The 25,474-nt window shown below is 41.8% G+C and overlaps 1 protein-coding gene across 1 annotated transcript; it reads left to right on the top strand.

Annotated features, from left to right (window-relative positions):
• The first annotated feature begins 1,340 nt into the window (after positions 1-1,340).
• LOC132396129 (interferon-induced protein 44-like) lies at positions 1,341-25,203 on the top strand. The gene is made up of 7 exons (XM_059973664.1): positions 1,341-1,476; positions 1,571-1,616; positions 1,725-1,926; positions 9,180-9,308; positions 17,239-17,401; positions 17,488-17,585; positions 24,789-25,203. The coding sequence occupies exons 1-7, from the start codon at positions 1,467-1,469 to the stop codon at positions 24,948-24,950; spliced, it is 810 nt and encodes a 269-aa protein (XP_059829647.1). The 5' UTR covers positions 1,341-1,466; the 3' UTR covers positions 24,951-25,203.
• Positions 25,204-25,474: the final 271 nt, after the last annotated feature.

The raw sequence follows: 25,474 nt of genomic DNA, 5'->3' as shown, positions 1-25,474 counted from the left end.
AGGTAGGGGTCCAACTACAACAGATTTTGAAGGCGACATATCAGAGAAGGGTTCTGATATATTAATTAGGCAGTTTTTTGTCAATGTGGTTTGGTTTAGCTGGAAGAGAGACAAAAAGCTGCTTGTAAATGTAGAAGCAAAGAACAAAGCCAAGCTTTGCATTGTAGGCCAGATAGAAAGGAGTCACTGGACGTATGAAATCAGGGGATTTGTCAGATCATGATGTTCGGGAGGAAACCAAGACGAGAGACTAGATCATAAAGGGAGCAACAGAAAGATTAAACAGAGAACACTCCGGTAAACTGAATGACCCTTCCGAAGATCAAGATGCAAAAAAGAAGGAAAAATGTGGCTACCACTGGCAGAAACAGTTTCTGCAGTCTCAGAATCAACACCTAAAACCACCACAGAGGAGGCCCCAGAACCTGAGATTATTTCACATCGACGAGTCTTAGCTGCCTGTCAGAGAGATCCACCGTGTCAGGAGAGACATTACCTCACAAGAGCAAGATATCTTCCAGAGCTATTAAGTATTCAGGCCTGAAAGGGACAATTTAAAATTTACAATGCTGTCTGAATGTAAAAGTTGCATTATATAGTATACTGCGTATATAGTTGAGATGAATTCTTCATTGAGTTGAAGTTTATAGCTAAGCAGAGAAGAAATATGTATTTAATATTTCAGTTATATTTGAGTAATCCTGTGCGTACACACACACACACACACACAAGATTAGTCAAAAATTATATATGTTGATAAGACATTCTTGTTCGTTTAAATAATCCACAAATAATCCATTACGGGTTAAATAAATGCATAACTACACGAATTACACATGTCACCACGCTACCACGTGATAAGTGCGCACCTCGCTTAAATTAAATATGAATTTAGACCCATCTTCCCTTCAATAAATTTAATGTTTTAAAATTACAAAGCAAAACAATCTTGTCCTCACATCATCCCTCTGCAATTTTTAAAAGGAACTGTCCTCTATCAGCTTTACACTGCTAAATCATACAGTTATTCAGCTCAAAGCTCAAACCTGCTTGATGGGTCTACCCGGACCACCCCACCCTGCCGTGCACAACGTAACCTGACACGAGCATTGTGTGCTTGGGATCCCCACAGGTAACTCCAGGTGGATTTCCATCGGCACCCTGGACATCACGTTGCCGGCAACGTGGTTGACGTTCCAGGGGCAATGAAGCCTTTGTCATAGTCTTATAAACGTAAGGGCTGTTCACAGTTAAGGGCTGAGTCTGAATCCAGACGAACAGGAAGAGCGGAATGAGCGTGATGTCACTGTAAAACTTTTTATTGGTTCTTGCCTTACATTGGACGTCCTGCCCGAGTTCGCACATCAATCAGTCACAAAGTGAAATTGCAAGGTAGAAATAAATTTGAATTTGCGCAGTCTAAATCGCAATCAACACTCCGCAGGTTACTCCGCACGGCGCCAAACATGGGAAGCAGTAAGTTTCTACCTTCAGTCTGTTACTGAGACCGCCCCCTCCCCCCCCCGCGTGAATAAAACAAAGAAATTAATGTTTTCATATTGCATTTCAGATTTTTCAAAGGAGGACTCTTTTCACTTCCCAACCATGGACAAACGGTAGGTTCCCTTAATCACGGTGTGTCATTCCAACCGACACAGGAAACTGTGATGTTTTCGTTAACCCGTTTCACCCAGACAACTGATGCTTGTCTCTGTCTTTGTCAGGAATCTGGACACTCTGAGGGACTATGTGCGTAACTACAACCCTCCTGAGGGCTGTGGAGGCTGTATAAACATCCTACTCTTCGGCATGGTGGGGGCTGGGAAATCATCGACCATCAATACATTCCTCACCGCTCTGGATCCACGAGGAGCGAACACAACCTGTGCCCCGACAGGAAACAATCCCGGGTCTCTCACACCAGAGGTACACACGCTGCGGTCACTTTAACATAAACACACGGACAGTATAAGATGATGTATTCACCATGAATTCATTGCCAATTTTCTGTCTCCCTGATGTACCCCAGTGTCCACATCAGAGGCAGTGAATGGTCCAACAAGCCTCACCCCCATCTATTGGGTGGAGAGCACCTTGGGAGGTCCTGAGGCTGTGAAAGGTGCCATTTAAATACATATTCGGATAGCCAGTGAACAATTTGCTGGGAAATTAAGAAGGGAGGGTGGGGGCAAAAGACAAGGAATTATAGACTGATAAGCCCGAGTTCAGTGGTTGGGAAAATGCTAGACTCCATTATTATGGGAATGGTTTTGATACACTTGCAGACACAGGACAAAATAGATCAAAGTCAGGGGATATTTTACCTGACAATTCTGATGGAATTCTTTGAGGAAATAACAGGTAGGATACACAAAGGAGAGTCAGTGGATGCTGTTTAATTAGATTTTCAGAAGGCCTTTGACAAGGAGTCACACATGAAAATGTTAAACAAGTTAATAGCCCATGGTATTACAGGAGAGTTACTGGCATGGACAGAAGATGGGCTGACTGGCAGGAGGCAAAGTATTGGAATAGATGGGGTTTTTCCCAGTTGACTGCCAATGACTAGTTGTGTTCCAGAAGGGTCAATATTGGGATTCCTTCTTCTCACGTTGTTTGCCATTGATTTGGATGATGGAATTAATGACTTTATGGCCAGATTTGTGGACAATATGAACATAGTTGGAGGGGCAGGCCATTTTGGGGAAACAGGAATTCTGCGGAAGAAATGAGACAGATTGATATGGTGGTGTCCAGGTCCCAGACTGTATTGAGGTAAATTGAAACTGGTGCCTGGATGGAGATTTAAGTGGAGGGTGGAAGTTCAGGTACACGCCAAATCAAGACACTGGGGCCCTGCCCCAAGAGCATTTCTGGATGATTGAACTTGATGTTTGGATGTTGATTTAGGCACCAGGTCAGATTGAAAATGTTTGGGTGTCAGGGCCTGAGGCGAGGTAGGGGCAGTTCAGATCACTGTTCCACGATTCGACTCTGTGCTGAACTATGATCTCTCTTTATGATCTCTCTCTTTGGTTTGGAGTGCAATTTGCTTGTGGTTATCGTTTGCATGATGTGTTTTTTCTCTGCACATTGGGTGTCAATAGTCTTTTTTATATGTGGGTTCTTTTAGGTGTCTGTGTTTTGTGGCTGCCTGTTAGAAGGCAAATCTCAAGGTTATATAATGTATGCATACTTTCATAATAAATGTACTTTGAACTTTGAAGTTTAAGATTTGAAGAATGGGTGTATTAAGTGATATTTACAGACTTTCAGTCCTCCAGAACCATGTCAAATGTTTCTTCAAATAATTTCCAATGACTGTCTCCACAATCTCTTCAGGTACCCATTTCAGAACTAGGGCTGCAATTCATCTGGTCCAAGTTATGTCTACTTTCAGACCTTTTCACCACCAAGCACTTTCTTACTCTCACTTACAGTCCTTGACACTATTGAATATCTGGCATAATGCTGGTGTCTTCCACAGTCAATACTCATACAAAATAGGAATGAAGTTGAGAAGCAGGACAGCAAGGATAGTATGTAATTTTGGGATTACTGCCTGTGCCACATGACAATGAATATAGCAATAGAATGAACTGGAGGTTAACTGTGTGGATGAGGGATTGGAACAGGGGGCAGGAATTCAGATTTCTGGATCATTGGGACCTCCTTTGGGATCAGTGTGTCCTGTACAAAAGGGACAGTTAGGACTTGAATCCTACTGAGGAGAGTTTAATCTAGATTTGTTAGAAGGTGGGAACTAAATTGAAGAGATGGGGGAAGAGGTAGTTGGCTAACAAATAGAGAAAGCTTGGACACAGTGTGAGAGGGAGGATAGGCAGGTGATAGAGAAGGGATGCGCTCAGACTGATGGTTTGAGATGTATCTATTTCAACACAAGGAGTATTGTGAACAAAGCAGATGAGCTTAGAGCGTGGATCAGTACTTGGATATATAACATGGTGGCCATTACAGAGACTTGGACAACTCAGGGACAGGAATGGTTACTTCAAGTGTCGGGTTTTAGATGTTTCAGAAAGGACAGGGAGGGAGGCAAAAGAGGTGGGGGAGTGGCAGAGGTAGTGTCACGGCTGCAGAAAGGATGGACGTCATGAAGGGACTGTCTACAGAGTCTCTGTGAGTGGAGGTTTGGAACAGGAAGGGGTCAATAACTCTGTTGGGTGTTTTTTGTCGGCTGCGCAATAGTTACAGGCATATCAAGGAGCAGATAGGGAAACAGAGCCTGGAAAGTTGCAATAATAATAGAGTTGTTGTGGGAGATCTTAATTTCCCAAATATTGATTGGTATCTCCCTACAGCAAGGAGTTTAGATGTGCTGGAATTTGGTCAGTGTGTTCAGGAAGGTTTCTTTACACAATATGTGCCTACAAGTGGAGAGACTGTATTTGATTTGGTATTGGGAAATGAACCTGGTCAGGTGTCAGATCTCTCAGTGGGAGAGCATTATGGAGATAGTGATAATAATTCTATCTCATTTACAATAGCATTGGAGACAGACAGGAACAGACAAGTTAGAAAAACATTTAATTGGAGTAAGGGGAATTATGAGGCTACCAGGCAGGAATTTGGAAGCTTAAATTAGGAACAGATGTTCCCAGGGAAAGGTACGGAAGAAATGTGACAAATATTCAGGGGATATTTGTGTGGAGTTCTGCATTGCTACGTTTCAATGAGACAGGGAGTAGGGTACAGGAACTGTGGTGTACAAAGGCTGTAGTAAATCTAGTCAAGAAGAAAAGAAATGCTTACAAAAGGTTCAGAGAGCTAGGTAATGTGAGGGATCTAGTAGATTATCAGGCTAACAGGAAGGAGCTTAAGAAGGAAATTCTGAGAGCCAGAAGGGGCCATGAGAAGGCCTTAGCAGGCAGGATTAAGGAAAACCCCCAGGGCATACTAGAGTATGTGAAGAGCAAGAGGATAAGACGAGAGAGAATAGGACCTATCAAGTGTGACAGTGGGAAAGTGTGTATGGAACCGGAGGAGATTACAGAGGTGAACTTTGCTTCAGTATTCACTATGGAAAAGGATCCTGGTGATTTCAGTATTGACTTGCAGCAGACTGAAAAGCTTGAGCATGTAGATATTAAGAATGTGCTGGAGCTTTTGGAAAGCATCAAGTTGGATAAGTCACTGGGACCAGATCAGATGCACCCCAGGCTACTGTGGAAGGTGAGGGAGACGATTGCTGAGCCTCTGGTGATGAACTTTGCATCATCAATGGGGACGGGAGAGGTTCCAGAGGATTGGAGTCTTGTGGATGTTATTCCTTTATTCAAGAAAGGGAGTAGGGATAGCCCAGAAATTATAAACCAGTGAGTCTTACCTCAGTGGTTGGTAAGGTGATGGAGAAGATTCTGAGAGGCAGGATTTATGAGCATTTGGAGAGGTATAATATGATTAGGAATTGTCAGCATGGCTTTGTCAAGGGCAGGTCGTGCCTTACGAGCTTGATTGAACTTTTTGAGGATGTGACTAAACACATTGATGAAGAAAGGGCAGTAGATGTACTGTATATGGATTTCTGCAAGGCATTTGATAAGGTACCCCATGCAAGGCTTACTGAGAAAGTAAGGAGGCATGGGATCCAAGGCGACATTGCTTTGTGGATCCAAAACTGGCTTGCCCACTGAAGACAGAAGTGGTTGTAGATGGGTCAAATTCTGCATGGAGGTTGGTGACCAGTAGTGTGCCTCAGGTGTCTGTTCTAGGACCCTTACTCTTCGTGATTTTTATAAATGACCTGGATGAGAAAGTGGAGGAATGGAGAGTTTGCTGATGACACAAAGATTGTAGGTGTTGTGGATAGTTTGTAGGGCTGTGTTACAGTGGGACACTGATAGGATGCAAAACTGGGCTGAGAAGTGGCAGATGGAGTTCAAATCAGATAAGTGTGTAGTGGTTCATTTTAGTAAGTCAACTATGATGGCAGAATATATTATTAATTGTAAGACTCTTGGCAGTGTGGTGGATCAGAGGGATCTTGGTGTCTGAGTACATAGGACGCTCAAAGCAGCTGTGCAGGTTGACTCTGTGGTTTCGAAGGCATACGGTGTATTGGCCTTCAACAATTGTGGAATTGAATTTAGGAGCTGAGAGGTAATGATGCAGCTATATAGGACCCTGGTCAGATCCCACTTGGAGTATTGAGTTCTAGTCGCCTCACTAGAGGAAAGATGTGGAAACCATAGAAAGAGTGCATAGGAGATTTATAGGGATGTTGCCTGGATTGCGGAATATGCCTTATGAAAACAAGTTGAGTGAATTTGACCTTTTCTCTTTGGAGCGACGGAGGATGAGAGGTGGCCTGATTGAAATACATAAGATGATGAGAGACATTTATCATGTGGATAGTCTGAGGCTTTTCCCCAGGGCTGAGATTGTAGCCACGAGAGGGCACCGGTACAAGGTGCTTGTCAGTAGTTACAGAGGAGATATGAGGGGTAAATTTTTTATGCATTGAGTGGTGAGTGTGTGGAATGGGCTGCCGGCAATGGTGGTGGAGGCAGATATGATAGGGTCTTTTAAGAGATCTTTGGATAGGTACATGGAGCTTAGAAAAATAGAGGGCTATCGGTAACCCTTGTAATTTCTAAGGTAGGGACATGTTGGCACAACTTTGTGGGCCGAAGCGCCTGTATTGTGCGGTATGTTTTTCTATGTTTTCTAAAATACTTATTGAGTTCATCAGCCATTTCTGTGTCTCTCATTACTACCTCTGCAGCATTATTTTCCAGCCATTTGATATTTACTCGTACCTCTCTTTGACTCTATATCTCTGAAAAATACTGTCATATCCTTTTTATATTACTGGATAGGTTATCTTCTTATTTCATCTTTTCTATCCTTATGGCTTTTCAGTTAGAGCCATAGAGTCATAACACAGAAGCAAGTTTTTGGCCCTTTCTGTTTATGCTGAACCATTTAAACTGCCTACCCCCATAGCTCTCCATATCCCTACAATCCATGTACCAATCTAAACTTCTAAACATTGAAACTGAGCTTGCATGCACCACTTGTGCTGGCAGCTTTTTGCATATTCTCATGACAATCTGAGTGAAGAAGTTTCCCTCATGGCCTGCTTAAACTCTTCACATTTCACACTTAACCCATGGCCTGTAGTTGAAGTTTCCCCCACCCTCAGTGGAAAAAGCCTGCTTGCATTTACTCTGTCTATACCCCTCATAATTTTGTATCCCTTTCTCAAATCTCCTCTTAATCTTCTGCATTCCAAAGAATAAAGTCTAACCTATCAAATCTCTAAATAACTCAGATCCTCCAAACCCGGCAACATCCATGTAAATTTTCTCTGTACTCTTCCATATTAGGCCTCACTAACATGTTATACAATGTCAACATAGTGTCCCATTTTCCATACTCAATACATTGATTTATGAAGACCAATGTACGAAGAGCTTTCTTTAAAGCACTGTGACACCACGTTCAATGAATTATGGACTTGTATTTCCAGATCCGTTTATTCTACCACACTCTTCTCTGTCCGACCGTTCCCTGTGTAAGAGCTACACTGGTAATACCTCACTCTTGGCAGCATTAAATTCCATCTGCCATTTTCAACCTATTTTCTCAGCTGATGCAGATCACTGTGCAAGCTATATTATCCTTCCTCACTGTCCACTACTCCTCTATTTTGGAGACATCTGCAAATTTCCTGATCCAATTAACCACATTATCATACAGATCATTCATACAGATGACAAACATCAATGGACCAAGCACCAGTCCCTGCAGCATACCACTAGTCACAGGACTCCAGCGAGGCAATCATCTACTCCCATTCTCTGGCTTCTCCCACAAATCCAATGTCTAATCCAATTTACTATCTCATCTTGATCTTCAAGCAACTGGATTTTCTTTACCAACCTCCTATGAAAGACCTTGTCAAATGTTATGTGAACAACATCCACTGCATTGCTTCTATCACATTCCTGTTAACCTCCTTGAAGTTACAACTTCTCAGTTTCCTTTTGTTAATTTTGAAAACCTTCCCAAACCTCTAACTTTCTGTGAATTTTTGACTATATTATATGCTCTCTCTTTTGCTTTTCTGTTGTCTTGTACAGTCCCTGTTAATTGTGGTTACCCCATTACCTCTCGACTTTAGCGTACTTTTTCTTCTTTGTGATGAATCTATACTGTATTTTTCAAATTTCTCTCAGAAACTCCAGCTATTGCTGTGCTGTTAACCCTGCTCGTGTCCCCTTTCCAATCAACTTTGGCCAGCTCCTCTCTCATGCCTCTGTCATTCCCTTTTACTCCACTGTAATGCTAATACAACTTATTTTAATTTCTCGCTCTCAAACATCACGGTGAATTCAATCATATTATGAACACTGCCTCTTAAGTGTTCTTCAAACATAACTACTACTATGTCGACTCATGCCTAGGGAGCCGGCATTGGGCACGATGACGGACTCTCCACTTCTCCCTCTCCCTCATCATTGTGTTCAGTTCACCTAAATTAGCCACACCGCTGTCTTCTAGGAGCATGTAGACCGTAGTCTTGGGATAAACATAAACTTCCTCATAAAACCCGATTAATTTCAGAACACCGAATCTAGAATGACCTTTTCTCACGTGGGCTCGACCACATTTCTCTAAAAAGCCATCTTATAGGCATCCTCCAGTTTCATCCTCTTGAGAACATTCCCAGTTCCTTTCTCCAGGGATTCTGCCTGATCTGTCGAGCATCCTCCACATTCTCTGTTTCTCTCACCCCAGATGATCCGTATTAATTTGGTTTACTTGGTGATCTGGAAGTTTGCAGAGTGAAAGAGGAACCCAGAGATTTAAACACAGGAATCCTGGATATATTTACTGCAGCCAGAGTAACTCATCACGGATTCATCTGCCCTCTGACGAGGATCTAAACAGTTCCATGGCAGCAAGGGAAATGGAATTCCCTTGTGTTCTGGGATATCCCATCACTGAGGGACAAAAGGGCAGTTGTCCCATGTCCAGATGTACATTTTGTGCTGTCACCTAACAACGCATAAGCAGTTACTCTGTTGCTCACTATTCTGCGGTTTATGGGATCTTGCTGTGTGAAAATTGACAGACATGTGTCCTACAACACACAGAACTTCACTCACCATCAAAGAAGCCATAAAAATGTACATCTTTTTGAAAATTCACAGCTCAGGTCCTACAGAGCAGAGAAGATAAAATTTTGGGATACTGCTGGATGGAATGCATTGGAGACAACTGAGCAGGCAAAGAGAGTGTTATGCATGATCCTGGAAGGAAGAGTTCCCAATGGAACAGACGTGAGTTTCCTCAGTTACTTCGTATTTCTGATACATTTGACTGGAGTTTCATAAAACACTGAGCAAACTCGGAAAGAGAACGGAGAAATGGGACCAAAAAAGTTTCCCACAAAACTGAAGGACTCAGAAGACAGGAGCCTGATTCCAATGGGGATGAAGTGATAAATTGGGCTCAGAAAGCATTACAGTCTGTAAATGAAGTTATATGGTAATACCTGGAGAAAAGGAGCACAGTGACAGAGATTAATCCTTCTGTAATACACAGGGACACAGTGACAGAGATTAGTCCTGGAGTAACACACAGGGACACAGTGACAGAGATTAGTCCTAGAGTAACACACAGGGGCACAGTGACATTGATTAGTCCTTCAGTAATACACGGGGTCAAGGTGACAGAGATTAGTCCTGGAGTAACACACGGGGACATCATGACGGAGCTTAGTCCCAGAGTAACACACAGCAACATGGTCACAGAGATTAGTCCAGTAGTGACACAGAGGGACATGGTGACAGAGATTAACCCCAGAATAACACACAGGGACATGGTGGAAGTGAGCATTAAGAAAGGCATGACCTTGTTAAAGAGGTTATATTACAGATCATCCAACAGGCCAAGGGATTTGGAGGAACAAACAGTGAGGGAATCACAGATTATTATAATATGTGATTTTAATTTCCACATACTGACTGGGAATATCGTACTGTAAGAAGGCTCGATGGGATCAAGCTTGGCCAATGTGTTCAGGGAAGTTTCCTTAATCAGTACATAGCTGTCCCAGTGAGAAAGTGTGTGAAAATGTATCTGCTATTAAGGAATGATTCAGGGCAGGTGACAGAAGTTGTGTAGGGGAACATTTTGCATCATGACCAAATTGTCATTGTGTTGGGTATCTGTCGTTTCCAACAATGTCTTAGAACTGTTTGGAAGAAGTTTTGTAGTGAAAAGGCTGTTGCACTGGGGCAGTTCCACTCTCTCAGCCTCAAAAATCTTGGACCAGTAATATGAAAAATCGCCACAAATGGAGACTTCCTCAGCTGCAGTGGATATCAGTGTATCTTTGTACCTTGTTGTGCCCTTTGCTCTCCCGGTTAATCTCAACTTGTTGAGCCCACCTGCCAAACGATGTACCTGGGTGTGGCCACTGTCACGTGCAAACAGTTACTTGGAGACACCTGGGTGGCAGGTGGGAACTAAAGGTTTACGAACAGGCTCTGGGTGGAGCTGACAAGTCCACCACCAGAGGTGCTACCCAACCTGCATACCCCATAGACCCCTACATAATACCAATAGATTTAAGGTAAATATACAAAAAGCTAGGTCTGGTCTGCGGGTTGAGGTTTTAAATTGGGGAAAGGACAATTTTGACCAGAAATTATCTGGCAAATGTCAATTGGAACACTTTGTTTTTTTGTTTAAGAAGCAAGTAAGTGGCAAGCCTTTAGAAGAGCCATTTTGAGAGAACCAAGTTTATATATGCCTGTTAGAATAAGAGGCAGAGATAACTATCTCAGGAACCTTGGTTTTCAAGAGATATAGAGAACCTGGTTAAGAGGAAGATGGAGGTGCATGGCAAGTATAGGCAGGTATGAAGAAATGGGGTGCTTATGGAGTATAAGAAATGCAAAAGAACATTTAGTAAATAAATGAGAGTGGAAAGAAGGCATGAATTTGCTCTTGCTGACAACGTAAGGAGAATCCGAAGGGATTCTACAGATATATTAAGAACAAAAGGATTGCAAGGGGCTAAATTGGACCTCTGGAAGATCAGAATCTTCATGTATGACCTATGTGGAGCCAAAACAAATGGAGTAGATTGTAAACAATATTTTTGCTTCTGTATTTACTCTGGAGACAGACACAGAGTCTATAGAATTGAGGCAAAGCAGCATCGACTTCATAGACCTTGTACAGATTACAGAGGAGGCGATGTTTGCTATCTTGGGGCAAATCAGGGTGGATAAATCCCCAGCACCCGACATAGCATTCCCATGGACCCTCGGGAGACCAGTGCAGAAATTGCCGGGGCCATAGCAGAGATATTTAAATCATGCTTAGCGACATGCTTATCATGCTTGGTGTTCACACGTGCCCAAGTGGTTAAGGCGTTCAACTAGAGATTTGAATTTTGCAAGGTTGAGCCTTGGCTGAGGCAGCGTGTGTGTCTTTCAGCAAGGCGCTTACCCAGACATTGCTCTACAATGACACCGGTGCCAAGCTGTATGGTTCCTAATGCCCTAACCTTGGACATCATCGGTGGCCTTGCTAATGCCTTTTGCCCTGCCCAGGCAGCATTTATGGTAGATTTTTCCATGGTGGGCAATTGGGTGCCGATAATCTGCTGGGCAGTTTTCACTGCCCACTGCAGTGCTTTGAGGTTTGATGTGGGACAATTGCCATACCACACTGAGATATAGTTGATGAGTATGCTCTCAATGGTACAGCGGTAAACGTCCTTCAGTATCATGGGACAGAGGTGAGCTTTCTTTCTTTCTTTTTCAATCTTTTTATTAGTTTAAAAAAAACATAACATAATATTATATTACATATGTTATGAATACAATAGATTTGAAATTGAGTTGATAACAAGATAACAATATCTTATTAAACTATCAGCGAAAAAGGATAATTTAATCAATTAAAAGCTATTTCGACTAAGCGACAAATTATTAAAATTTGTAAACAAGATGGTAATCTGACTACGGATCATAAAGAAATTAATAATACCTTCCAAGATTTTTATAAATCTTTATATCAATCAGAATTTGATGGTGATCTGTCTATGATGGATAATTTTTTTAACAATTTGAATATTCCCAAATTGACAGATGAAGATCGAAGTTTATTTGATGCTCCTATTTCTATGGCTGAGGTAGGAGAGGCTATTTCATCGATGAATTCAGGGAAAGCACCTGGCCCTAATGGTTACATTATAGAATTTTTTAAAACTTTTTCTTCTTTGCTTTCCCCTTGGTTATGTGAAATCTTTAATGATGCATTTATTAAGAAGAGACTACCCCAGTCCTTTTATGAAGCTACTATCTCTTTAATTCTTAAAAAAGATAAAGACCCTACTGTATGTGCATCTTATCGCCCTATATCATTATTAAATGTAGACTCTAAGATTCTTACAAAAAATTTAGCTATTAGGTTAGAAAAGGTACTATCACAGATTATTTCAGGAGATCAAACTGGTTTCATTAGGAACCGATACTCCTTTTTTAATGTTAGAAAATTAATTAATATAATTTACACTTGCTCACCCACAACCCCAGAATGTGTTATTTCATTAGATGCTGAAAAAGCTTTTGACAGAGTTGAATGGACATACTTATTTAATGCCCTGAAGAATTTTAATTTTAGTTCTAATTTTATATCATGGATTAAATTAATATATTATAAACCTGTTGCTTCTGTTCTTACGAATAATTATAGATCCTCTTTTTTTCAATTATCTCGTGGTACGAGACAAGGTTGTCCCTTAAGTCCTTTATTATTTAATATTGCATTAGAACCTCTAGCCATTGCTATTCGTGAAACCCCTAATATTTCTGGTATTACCCGTAATGAGAAATCATACAAGTTATCGCTCTATGCTGATGACTTGTTGTTATATATTTCTGATCCTGATAATTCTATTCCTGCTATTCTATCCTTGTTGGCTCAATTTGGTAGTTTTTCTGGTTACAAATTAAATTTGGATAAGAGTGAACTTTTCCCTTTAAATGCACAAACTTTATTGAATGACAGGATACCATTTAAAATTGTTACTGATAATTTTATTTATTTAGGTATAAAAATTACCAAGAAATATAAAGATTTATTCAGATTGAATTTTTTACCTATGCATAGTCAAATTCAACAACTTACTACTAGATGGTCTCCTTTATCCTTATCATTGGTTGGTCGGATCAATGCTGTTAAAATGATGATTTTACCGAAATTTTTATATTTATTTCAAGCCTTACCAATTTTTATTCCCAAGTCTTTTTTTGATAGCGTTGATTCAAAAATTTCCTCATTTGAGGTGAGCTTTCTTGATGCTCCATAGGAAATAAAGACACTGTTGCACCTTTTTGATCAAGTTGGAGGAGTTCAGGAACCAGGTGAGATTCTCAGAAATGTGGACACCAAGCAATCTGAAGCTTGATACATGCTTCACTACAGCTCCACTGATGTAGATGAGAATTGGAGTGTGGATCCTAGCCTGTCTTAAGTCCACAATGATCTCCTTGGTCTTATGGGTGTTAAAGGCCAGGTTGTTGTCGGCACACCAAGCGGCCAGGCGCTGGACCTCGTCCCTGTAGGCCTTCTCGTCAGCCCCTCTGATCAGGCCGACCACTGTGGTGTTGGCTGCAAACTTGATTATGGGGTTAGAACCTTGTACAGGAACGTAGTCATAGGTGAAAAGGGAGTACAGAAGAGGGCTCAGCACACAGCCTTGAGACACGCCGGTGTTCTTGCTGTGAGTATAGGAGGAGAGGTTCTCTAACTTAATAGATTGGGGTCTGTTAGTCAGAAAGTCCAAGGTCCAAATGCAGAGGGATGAGCTGATACCAAGCTGGCGAAGTTTGCCGATCAGCTTAGAGGGGATCACAGTATTGAATGCAGAAATAAAGTCAATGAACAGCAATCTGACGTAAGAGTTAGTGCTGAGTTAGGATATATCAGTATTTCCATACATATGGACATATTAAGGATAGTCAGTATGGCTTCCTGTTTGGTTGTTCATGTCCAACCAATCATATACAATTTTTCGAGGAAGTTACCAGGAAAGTTGATAAAGGCAAGGCAGTGTAAGTTGTCTACATGGATTTTAGCAGGGCATTTGACAAGATTCCACATGGGAGGTTGATCAAGAAGGTTCAGTTGCTCGAGCGATTGAACCTTCTCGACCAACCTCCCATGTGAAATCTTATATATACAAGGTAGCAAATTGGATGAGACATTGGATTTGTGGGAGAAGCCATAGAGTGGCAGTGGATGGTTGCCTCCTTGAGTGGAGGCCTGAGACCAGCGGTGTGCTGCAGGGTTCAGTGCTGGGTCCATTGTTGTTTGGCATCAATGATCTGGATAATAATGTGGTTAAAAGAATCAGCAAATTTGCAGATGACACCAAGATTGGTGGAGTAGTGAACAGTGAGGATGGCTATCATGGCTTGCAGAGGGATCTGCATCAGCTGGAAATACGGGTTGAAAATGGCAGACAGATTTTAATACAGACAAGTGCAAGGTTTTGCACTTCCGTAGGACCAGCAGGGTAAGTCTTACAGAGTATGTGGTAGGGCACTGAGGAATGTAGTAGAACAAAGGGATCGTGGGATGTAGGTCGATAATTTGTTGAATGTGGCATCACAGGCAGATAGGGTTGTAAAGAAAGCTCTTGGCACATTGGCCTTCATAAATCAATGTATTTTCAGGATTTGGGATGTTATGTTGAAGTTGTATAAGACACTAGAGCGAGCTAACTTGGAGTACAGTGTGCAGTTTTGGTCAGCACCCTATAAGAAAGATGTACCGTAAATGAGATCAGAGAAAATGTCCAAGAATGTTGTCTGGTCTGGAGGAACTGAGTTAGAAGGAAAGATTGAATAGATTAGGACTTTATTCTTTGGGACCTCGAATACTGAGAGGACATTTCACAGAGGTATACAAAATATAAGGGGTATAGATCAGGTAACTGCAAGCAGGCTTTGTCCACTGAGCTTGGGTGGGACGACAACTAGAGGTCATGAGTTAAGAGTGAAAGGTGAAAAGTGAAGGGGAACATCAGGGGAAACTTCTTCACTCAGAGGGTCATGAGTGTGAGGAACAAGCTGCCAGCACAAGTGGTGCATGTGAGCTCAATGTCAATGTTTAAGAGAGGTTTGGATAGGCACATGGATGGTAGGGACATAGAGGGATTCCAGATTTTAGTATTTTAAATTAAATGCTAAAATTACATTTGGCCTCATCACCACTGACTTAATCTGCAAGTTATCTTTCAGGGAGCCCTGATTCAGCACTCGTGGTCCTTATCACCTCAGATTTTTAAATTTTGTCCCCTGTTAGAAAATAGTCTGCTCTTTATTCCTTCTACCTGTGTGCATGATCATACACTTCCCGACACTACATTCCATCTGCCACTTCTTTGGCCATTCTTTTAATCTGTCTAAACCTTCATCAGCCTTTCTAATTCATCCACATTACCTGCCCCTCTACCTGTCTTTGTATTACCTGCAGACCTGGCCACAAAGGCATGACTTCCATCATCCCAATCATTCTGATACAACATAAAATTAAGTGGTCCTAACATTGTTCCCTGTAGAACTGGCAGGCAATGACAAAAGGCTCCCTTTATTCCCACTTGTTGCTTCCTGACATTCAGCCAATCCAATATCCATGTTAGGATCTTTCCTGTAATACCAGCTGCTCTTATCTTACTAAGCAGTGTCAAGTGAGCCAGCTTCCCAACATACTTCAGAAAGTCCAAGTACACAGCACCCACTAATGTTGTCTATCCTGCTTGTTATTTCTTCAAAGAATTCCAATAGTTTTGTCAGGATAGATTTTCCTCAAAGAAACCATACTGACTTCAGCCTATTTTAATAAATGCCTCCAAGTACTCTGAGATCTCATTCTTAACAATGGATTCTTCCCAAGCACTGAGATTGGGCAAACTGACATATAGTTCCCTCCGTTTTGCCTCCCTCCCTTATTGGAAGAGTGGGGTGACAGTTGTCATTTTCAGTCCTCCAGCTCCATGCTGAAATCTAGTGATCCTTGAGACATAATTACTAATGCCTCTACAATCTCTTCAGCTACCTCTTTCCGAACTCTAGGCTGTCGTCCATCAGGTCCAGATGACTTATCTGTCACTGTTAAACTTCCAGCATACTGCTAGTGTCTTCCGCAGTGAAGTCTGACGTAACATACTTTATGAGTTCATCTTCCATTTCCTTGTCCCCCATTACTACCACTTCAGCATCATTTTCCAGGGGGTCCAATACATACTCTCACCTTTCTTTTGCTCTTTATATGTTGTAAAAATCTTTTGGTATCCTCTTAGATATTATTGGGAAGCTTACCTACATATTTCATATTTTCTCTCCTTTTGGCTTTTTTTAGTTGCATTTGGGTGTTTTTTAAATGTATCCCAGTCTTTTGTCTTCCCACTAACATGTCCTGTCTTTTTCTTTTATGTTGTCTTTGATTTCTTTTGTCAGCCACTGTTGTACCATCCTGCCTTTAGAATACTTCATCTTTGCTCTGTATCTATCCTGTGCCTTCGGAAATACTCCAAAAAAACTCCTGCCATTGTAGTTCTGCTGTCATCCCTGATAGTGCCCCTTTCCAGCCTACTTTGGCCAGCTCCTCTCATAGCTCCAGAATATCCTTTACTCCACTGTACTACTGACTTTAGCTCATCCCTTACAAATTGCAAGGTGAATTCAATCATCTTATGATCACTGCCCTGATGTATGACTCTATCATGTTTCAAACTGAATAACAATCTGCATCACATTGCATTCTGAAACTTTATTCCACACAGAGAGTTTCTGACTGACCTGTAAACCTTGCTATCATGCCCTAATGATCTGAATTACATTACTGACAGATTAGACAGAACCAGCGTTTGAGTACTGAGAAGATTAAAGCAAATTCCGAAACAGCTCCTGGGGACAGAGTGGACCCACAGTGAAAAGATCTGAAGAGTAAGAGTGAACTGGAGAGAGCAACATTCCCAGCTGACAGGGACAAAGCGACCCCACCAATCCCTGAGCAGGAGTGAGGTTGAGGCCCATTGGATCTCAGTGGATCTATGGTGCTGGTCACTGGGCTTTGTCTGATGAGCCTGGTCCCTCCACTCAGAGTTCAAGTCAGTGCTGAGTGAGTGTGAACATCAGTGTTCTTGCTGCTTCTCTGTAACCATTTCTTCATTGTCTCATGCAGTTACACAGTTTCAACCCTGACTCAGATGTTTCCAAATATCCTGTTATTCCGGAAAATGTAATTCATGGAGTCATGCTCTTATTTGACATCAACACCATGGACGTCATCAGTGATGATAAAATGGAAGCGTTTCAAGAGTTGGAGACAACCGTGGCACAGAAGTGTAAGTGCTTTCTTTTAGCTTGTGTAACCATTTACACCTCAGCATTGCAGCTTCATATTGAAATCTGGATCATCTCTCTTTTCCAGATGCTTACAGGGTTGTGATTGCGACCAAGTTTGAAAATTTAGGGATAGAAGAGAAACACAATGCATGGATTTATCAATATAAGCCACTGCAGAAGAAGGTGATAATCTGTTAAATCAGGAGCAGTTATATCAGTACAATGTTTTTACAGTGTACTGGTCCCATATTGTGTGTTTGCAGACACACATAATGTTTATTTTCCATCCTTGATTAACCTCGAGCAGGTAACAGTGAACCATGATTTCCATGTCATTATAATTAATGACCTCCAGGCAGTCATTGGACACTCAGTCAGTGATGTGCATTCATGTTCAACGTTTGAAGTAAATTTATTATCAAAGGATATTTTTGTCACCACGTACAACCCTGAGATTCATTTTCTTGCAGGCATACTCAATAAATTCATAATAAAATAAAAACCAACTGGGCACGGTGACGTGCCCAGTTGCACTGACACCCACAGTGATGAAGAGTTTTGAGAGGCTGGTGGTAAAACACATCTACTCCTTCCTGAGAGCTGACTTAGATCCACTCCAATTTGCTGACTGGAGCAACAAGTCTGCAGCCAATGACACCTCACTGGTTCTTCACACAACACTGGAACATCTGAACAGGAAAGATACATACAAAAAGATCACCTTTATTGGCCACAGTTCAGCGTTCAGTACCATCATCCCTTCAAAACTAATCAATAGTCTCCAAGACCTTGGCCTAAAAATCTCCTTGTGCAATTGGTTCCTGGATTTCCTCACTTGTATATTTGTCGCTTGAGATAGGCAACAACATCTCCACACTCTCCATCAGCACAGGTACATCACAAGGCTGTATGCTTAGCCCCCTACTTTACACCTATGACTGTGTGGCTAAGCACATCTCCAAAACCATATTTAAGTTTGCTGATGACACCACTGTTATGGGACGTATCAAAGTTGGTGATGAATTAGCATACATGGGGGAGACTGAAAATTTGGCCGACTGGTGTCACAGCAGCAGCCTCTCACACAATGTCAGCAAGGCCAAGGAGCTGACTGTAGACTCAGGAGAGGGAAACCAGAGGTCCATGAGCCAGTCATTGTCGGAGGATCAGACGTAGAGGAGGTTAGCAACTTTAAATTCCTTGGTGTTATCATTTCATAGGACCCAGCAGGTAAATGCAATTGTGTAAAAAGTACACCAGTGCCTCTACTTCCATAGGAGCCTGTAGAGATTTGTCATGACATCAAAGACTTTGAGAAACTTCAGTAGATGTGCAGTGGAGCGTGTATTGACTGGCTATATCATGGCCCAGTATGAAAACACTAATTTAATGGAAAATCCACCAAAATGTTTTGGATTCAGCCAGGTACATCACAGGTAAAGTCCTCCCAACCGTTGAGAACATCTTCAAGAAACACTGCTGTAGGAAAGCAGCATCCTTCATCAGCGGTCCTCACCACACAGGCCATGCTCTTGTCTCACTGCTGCTAACAGGTCGAAGGTACAAAAGCCTCACAACTCATACCAGCAGTTTCATTGACAGTTACTACTTCTCAACCATCAGGTTCTTGAACAAAAGGGGCTAACTACACTCACTTGCCCATCCATTGTAATGGTCCCCAGAACAAATCATCTCCATCAAAGGACTCTTTATCTTATTTCATGTTCTTGTTAATTATTACTATTCATTTATATTTGAATTTGCCCACGTTGTTGTCTTCTGAGCTCTGGTTGATCTTTCACTCATCCTGTTCTCATTACGGATTTGTAGATTTACTGAGTATGCCCACAGGAAAAAGAATCTCAGGGCATCCAATCTGTGCATAGCATGATCCCACTGACAGAGAGGTAGGAGGATGTCACTCAGATCCTCTATCATGCTGCCCCTATCATTACAATTCAGCTGATCTGTCCTGGACCTCATCTACCTCTGTTCCAGTTCCCGGCACCCTTGAACCCCAACCTTTCAAATACTTATCCAAAAAAAATACTGACCAAAATTGCACACAATATTCCAAATTAGGCTTCCCCAACATCTTATGCAACTTCAACATAGCATCCCACTCTAGTACTTGGTACATTGATTTATGAAGAATAATAGGATAATGTGCCAAAAGCTCTCCTTATGACCCCATCACACTTTGATGCCACTTTCAAGGAATAATGTATCTTATTTTCCTAAATCTCTCTGTTCTACTGTACTCCTCAATGCCCTACCACTCATCATGTATGTTCAAGAGCCAAGAGGCAATATTGCAGCTATATAGTACCCTGGTCATACCACACTTGGAGGACTGTGCTCAGTTCTGCTCGCCTCACTACAGGAAGGATGTGAAAACCCCAGGAAGGTTGCAAAGGAGATTTACAAGGATGTTGGCTGTATTGGGGAGCAAGACTAATGAGAATAGGTTGAATGAACTCGGCCTTTTTTCCTTGGACTGATGGAGAATGAGAGGTGACCTGATAGAGGTGTACAAGGCAATGAGAGACGTTGATCGAGTGGATAGTCAGAGGCTTTTCCCCTGGGATGAAATGGTTAGCACAAGAGGGCATAGATTTAATGTGTTTGGTAGTAGGTACAGAGGAGATGTCAGGGGTAAGTTTTTTATGCAGGGAGTGGTAAGTGCACGGAATGGGCAGCCAGCAGCAGTGGGTCTTTTAAGAGACTCCTGGATGAGTACATGGAGCTTAGAAAAATAGAGGGCTATAGGTAAGCACAGGTAGTTCTAAGGTAAGGACATGTTCGGCACAACTTTGTGGGCTGAAAGGGCTTGTATTGTTCTGTAGGTTTTCTATGTTTCTAAGTCCTATCCTGGTTTGTCCTCCCAAATCTCGCACTTGTCAGCATCAAATTCCATCTGCCAATGTTTTGCCAATTTTTCCTGCTGATCCAGATCCTGCTGCAAGGTTTGATAGTCTTCTTCACTGTCCACTACACCACAATTCTGTTGTCATCTGCAAATTTGCTGATCCAGTTAACCACATTATTATTTAGATCATTGATATAAACAGCAAGCGACAACAGACCCAGCCCTGATTCCTGTGGTTTACCACTAGTCACGTGCCTCCAGTCAGAGGCAAACATCTACTACCACTCTCTAGCTTTTATAACCTTATCTTGAATGCCATGCTCACAAATGGACCTTGTCAAATGACTTGCTAAAGGCCATGAGACGACATCCACTGCCAAGCCTTCATCCTCTTTCCTGTTAACTACCTTGTAAAATTGGTTAGATATGACATATCATGTACAAAGTCATGTTGACTATCACTATCCAGTCACTGCCTATCCAAATACTTACCATATATCTGGCCCCTTAGAATAACTTTCAATAACTTACCGACTACTGATGTCAGGCTCACCTGACTGTAATTTCCTAGCTCATTCTCTAACAACCGAACAGTGTTAGCAATCCTCCAATACTCTAGCACTTCACCCATGAAGGATGTTTCAAAGATCTTAGCTAGGGAATCTGCAATTTCTGCAGAGGCATCCCACAAGGTCACAGTGAACACATGTCAGGCCCCGGGAATTTATCCTCTATAATTTGTCACAAGGCAACAAACACCTCTTCCTGTGTAACCTGTATAGGGCTCATGAATTCACTGTTGTTTTGCCTCTCTTTATGGACTCTGTGTCCGTCTCCCAAATGTCAATGACTTGGATGTCAGAATTGATGGCTATGTTGCAAAGTTTGCAGATGATACAAAGATAGGTAGAGGGGCAGGTAGCTTTGAGGAAGTAGAGAGGCTGTGATGAGAATGTGCAAAGAATACAGTGTTAGGAAGTGTATAGTGTTGCACTTTGCTAGAAGAAAAAAGGGGTAGGCTATTTACTAAACTGAGAGAAAATTCAAAAACAAGACTTGGGAGTCCTTACGCAGGACTCCCCAAAGGATCATTTGGGGAAAATTTAGGATGTATTAGCATGGACAGAAGATTGGTTAACTACAAAGCAGAGAGTTGGAATACATGGGTGTTACTCTGGTTGGCAAACAGTGGTGAGCGGGGTGGCTCAGGGGTCAGTGCGGGGTCCACAACTGTTCAAAATATACGTTAACAATTTGGAAGAGGAAACCAAGTGTAGTGTATCTAGGTTTGCTGATGAGACTAAATTGAATGGAAAAGCAAATTGCGCAGAAGATATGGAGAGTCTGCAGAGAGATATGGGTAGATTAAGTGAGTGGGCAAAGGTCTGGCAGATAGAGTACAATGTTGGTAAATGCAAGGTCATACACTTTGGAAGGAAAAATGAAAGAGCAGATTATTATTTAAATGGTAAAAAAATTGCAGCATGCTGCCAAACAGAGGGACCTGAGAGTGCTGGTGCATGAATCACAAAAGGGTGGTTTGCAGGAGCAGCCGGCAATCAAGAAGTTAAATGGAATGTTGGCCATCATTGCTAGAGGAATTGAATTTAAGAGCAGGCTGCAAATGATTATGCTGCAACTCTACAGGGTACTGGTGAGGCTGCACCTGGACTACTGTGTGCAGTTCCAGTTTCCTTACTTGAGGAAGGATATATTGGCTTTGGAGGTGGTGCTTAGGAGGTTCACTAGGTTGATTCCAGAGATGAGGGAGTTAGACATGAGGAGAGATTGAGTCGCCTGGGACTGTACTCTCGGGAATTCAGAAGGATGAGAGGAGATTTCATAAAAACATATAAAATTATAAAAAGGATGGAGAAGATAGAGGCAGGAAAGTTGTTTCCACTGGTAGGTAAGACTAAAACTCGGGGACATTGACTCAAGATTCGGGAGAGTAGATTTAGGATGCAGATGAGGAGGAACTGCTTTTCCCAGAGAGTGGTGAATTTGTGCAATTCTCTGCCCAATAAAGCAGTGGATGCTACTTCAGTAAATATATTTAAAGCAAGGTTGGATAGAGTTCTGCTTAATAGGGGAATTAAGGGTTACTTGGAAAAGGCAGATAGGTGCAGATGAGTCCACGATCAGATCAGCCATGATCATACTGCATGACAGAACAGGTGCAACAGGCCAGATGGCCGACTCCTGCTCCTATATTCTTATCATTTTCAGATTGTGTTTGTGGTAAGGAAAGCAAACATGATGTTAACATTCATTTCAAGGAGATGAGAACATAAAAGAATAGGCGTAATGTTGAGGCTTTATAAACCACTGGTGAAGCCTCACTTGGAGCACTGTGAGCAGTTGTGGGTCACTTAGAAAGGATGTCCTGATACTGGAGAGGATTCAAAGGATGTTCACAAAAGTGATTCCAAGATTGAATGGTGTGTCATATGAAGTGTGTTTGAAGGCTCTGAGCCTGTATTCACCAGAATTCAGAACAATGAGGGGTGACCTAATTGAAACCTATTGAATGGTGAAAGGCAAACACGAGGAAATCTGCAAATGCTGGAAATTCAAGCAACACACACAAAACACAGCAGGCCAGGCAGCATCTATAGGGAGCAGCATTGTCAACATTTCCATCTGAGACGCTTCGTCAGGACCACAGTTAATAAATTTTTAAGCACAGTTGATAGATTTTTGGTTGCTCAAGGCATGAAGGGAGATGGAGAGAAGGCAGGCGTTTGGGGCTGAGGTGAAAAATGGATAAGCCATGATGAAATGGTGAATGGCCCAAGTGGCTTAATTGTTCTCCTATATTTTACGGTTTAAATAAATACAGATGCAAAAAATCCATTTAAGATCTCCCCCATATCTTTCAGCTCTGATTTTCAAAGGAGCAATTTTGTTTATTGCTGTCTTTGAGTTCTAAAAATATCTTCAAAAGCCCTAATGTCTTCTTTTAGCCCTGATTTCTTTCTTAAAGCATTCTCTTGAACATCTTATACTCCTCATGTACCTAATTTGTTTCTACCTGCCCATTCCTGCTATCCACTTCCTCCTTCTTCTTAACCAATGCCTCAATAGCTCTAGAAAACCAAAGAACTGTGCCAATCTACACTTGCCATGTTCTTGCAAAATTGTCCTTTCACCTATTTAGGATCTCAACCCAAGGAACAGAGCTACCCTTCACTTTAATTATCTTGAAACAAATGGCATTGTGATCACTAGATAGAAAGTGTTCACTACACACACTTCTGTCACTTTTCCTGTCTCATTCTCTGACAGGAGATCTAGAATCACGCACGCTCTATGTGGGATCTCTATGCACTGATTCAGGAAACTTTCCTGAACAAACTTGAGATATTCTCTCCTATCCAACCTGTTAACAGCATGGAGGTCCCGGTCAATTTGTGGAAAGTTTAAAGCACTTCATATCACAACCTTATGTTTCTTATAACAGTCTGCATCTCTCTAATTTGATCATCTATAATTCTGCTGACTATTATGTAATCTATAATGTAATCCCATTAACATGATCATACATACCTGTCTTGTTCCTCAGTTCTATCTATAAAGCCTCAGGAGATGAACTGTTCATTCTAACCTATATAAGCCCTGCCGTGTTATTTTTTCTGACTATAATTGCCACACCATCTCTTTTAATCCCTCCCGCTCTGTCATATCTGAAGGAACAGAATTCCAGAACATTTGGCATTCAGTCCTACTCCTCCTGCAAACAAGCTCACTAATGTCTACAAATCACTATTCTGTACCCTCATCCGCGCCTTAAACTCATCTGCCCTTTCTACAATACTCCTTGCATTGAAATATTCAAAACTCAGAATATTAGCCCCACAATGATCAACTTTTTGATTCCTGACCTTGTATGTAGACCTATAAACATCCATCTCCACAACCACTCCACTGTCTGTTCAGGCACTCTGGTTCCCTTCCCTTGCAGCTCTAGTTTACATCTCCAACAACACCGCTCCTACCCTTACAGCACCAGAACCTTCCCACTGGGATATTCACTTCCCCTCCAGGTCATGTGCAAACTATCCCATCTGTACAGGTCCCACCTTCCCTGGAAGAGAGCCCAATGATCCAATAATCTTAAACCCTCCTCCTCCTGCACCATCTCCTTAGTCACGTGTTAAACTCTATTACTCAGGCTTTACTTCATGCAGCCTCATTTTACTGATATTTTCTGCCCCCTCCTGCCACACTTTGTTTGTCAAATCCCTTCTCACTCCTCTGTGCCACCGCTCTCCTACTTCCTTTTCAGTTATTAATCATTCTGCCCTTGGAACCCTCCCCTTTCTGTCTACTCTGAAGCCTGGTCTGCACAGTATTCACGTGATTCCCCAGGACACTGGACACAACACAGTTCAGCTGAAGCTCATCCCAATGGAACAGCTCTTTCCATCTCTGTTACTGATACAATTGGCCATGAATCTGAAGTTTGTGGAGTTTATAATTCCATTAATACCCTCTCTCTCCTTCCTTTCCCTCAGATTGAGAATTTGGCAGAACGTACTGGGATGGATAGGCGTTCCATGTTTGTGATTTCGAATCAGTGGAGAGGTGGTCAGATCGAGATGATAAAATGCATCCTGGCCCTGTATGCTCTGGATAATATGGTCAGAAACATTGACCGATTTCTCAAAGCAGTGTAATGGTCACAGCTGACCTTGTCTAGAGCAGTGAATCCGATACAGTTTCAGGAACACAGACATTGCTGTGGGATTGATGTTTTTATTGTTTTCCCTGTAGTTTTAGTAAAACTGCTTATATATTTGTACAATCACCTGTTTTCCTGTAGATTTTTATTGACGTATAATTGGTTCTATTATTCTTTAGTTTCTTTCCCTGTAAAGCTAAAGAGGGAATCAGTTTCTCAAATAAACTGGCCGAGACCACTTGGCAGAATAAAAGCAAACAATGTGCTCATGTTCCTTCGTTACAGACAGTCACAGTTAGGGCCGGTCTCTGTTACAACCAGTCACTGTTACAGATGGTCACAGTTACAGACGGTTACAATTCTAATGGTCAGAGTTACACCCATTCAATGTTATGGCATGTCACTGGTACAGTCGGTCACTGTTAAAGGGGTCACAGTTACAGACATGTGTTGTTACAGCTGGGCACAATTACACCTGGTCACATTATAACAGGTTACTGTTACAGCTAATCACAGTTA

The sequence above is a fragment of the Hypanus sabinus genome, chromosome 1 (assembly GCF_030144855.1).
Source record: "Hypanus sabinus isolate sHypSab1 chromosome 1, sHypSab1.hap1, whole genome shotgun sequence".
In the NCBI taxonomy this organism is placed as follows: domain Eukaryota; kingdom Metazoa; phylum Chordata; class Chondrichthyes; order Myliobatiformes; family Dasyatidae; genus Hypanus; species Hypanus sabinus.
Note: the sequence above shows the minus strand (reverse complement) of the source record. Positions and strands in the feature narration are given on the sequence as shown.

Coding starts and splice junctions, on each gene's coding strand:
- LOC132396129 (XM_059973664.1), top strand. Junction 1,617..1,724: donor TTCCCAACCATGGACAAACG/GTAGGTTCCCTT, acceptor TGTCTTTGTCAG/GAATCTGGACACTCTGAGGG. Junction 17,586..24,788: donor ATAAGCCACTGCAGAAGAAG/GTGATAATCTGT, acceptor CCTTTCCCTCAG/ATTGAGAATTTGGCAGAACG.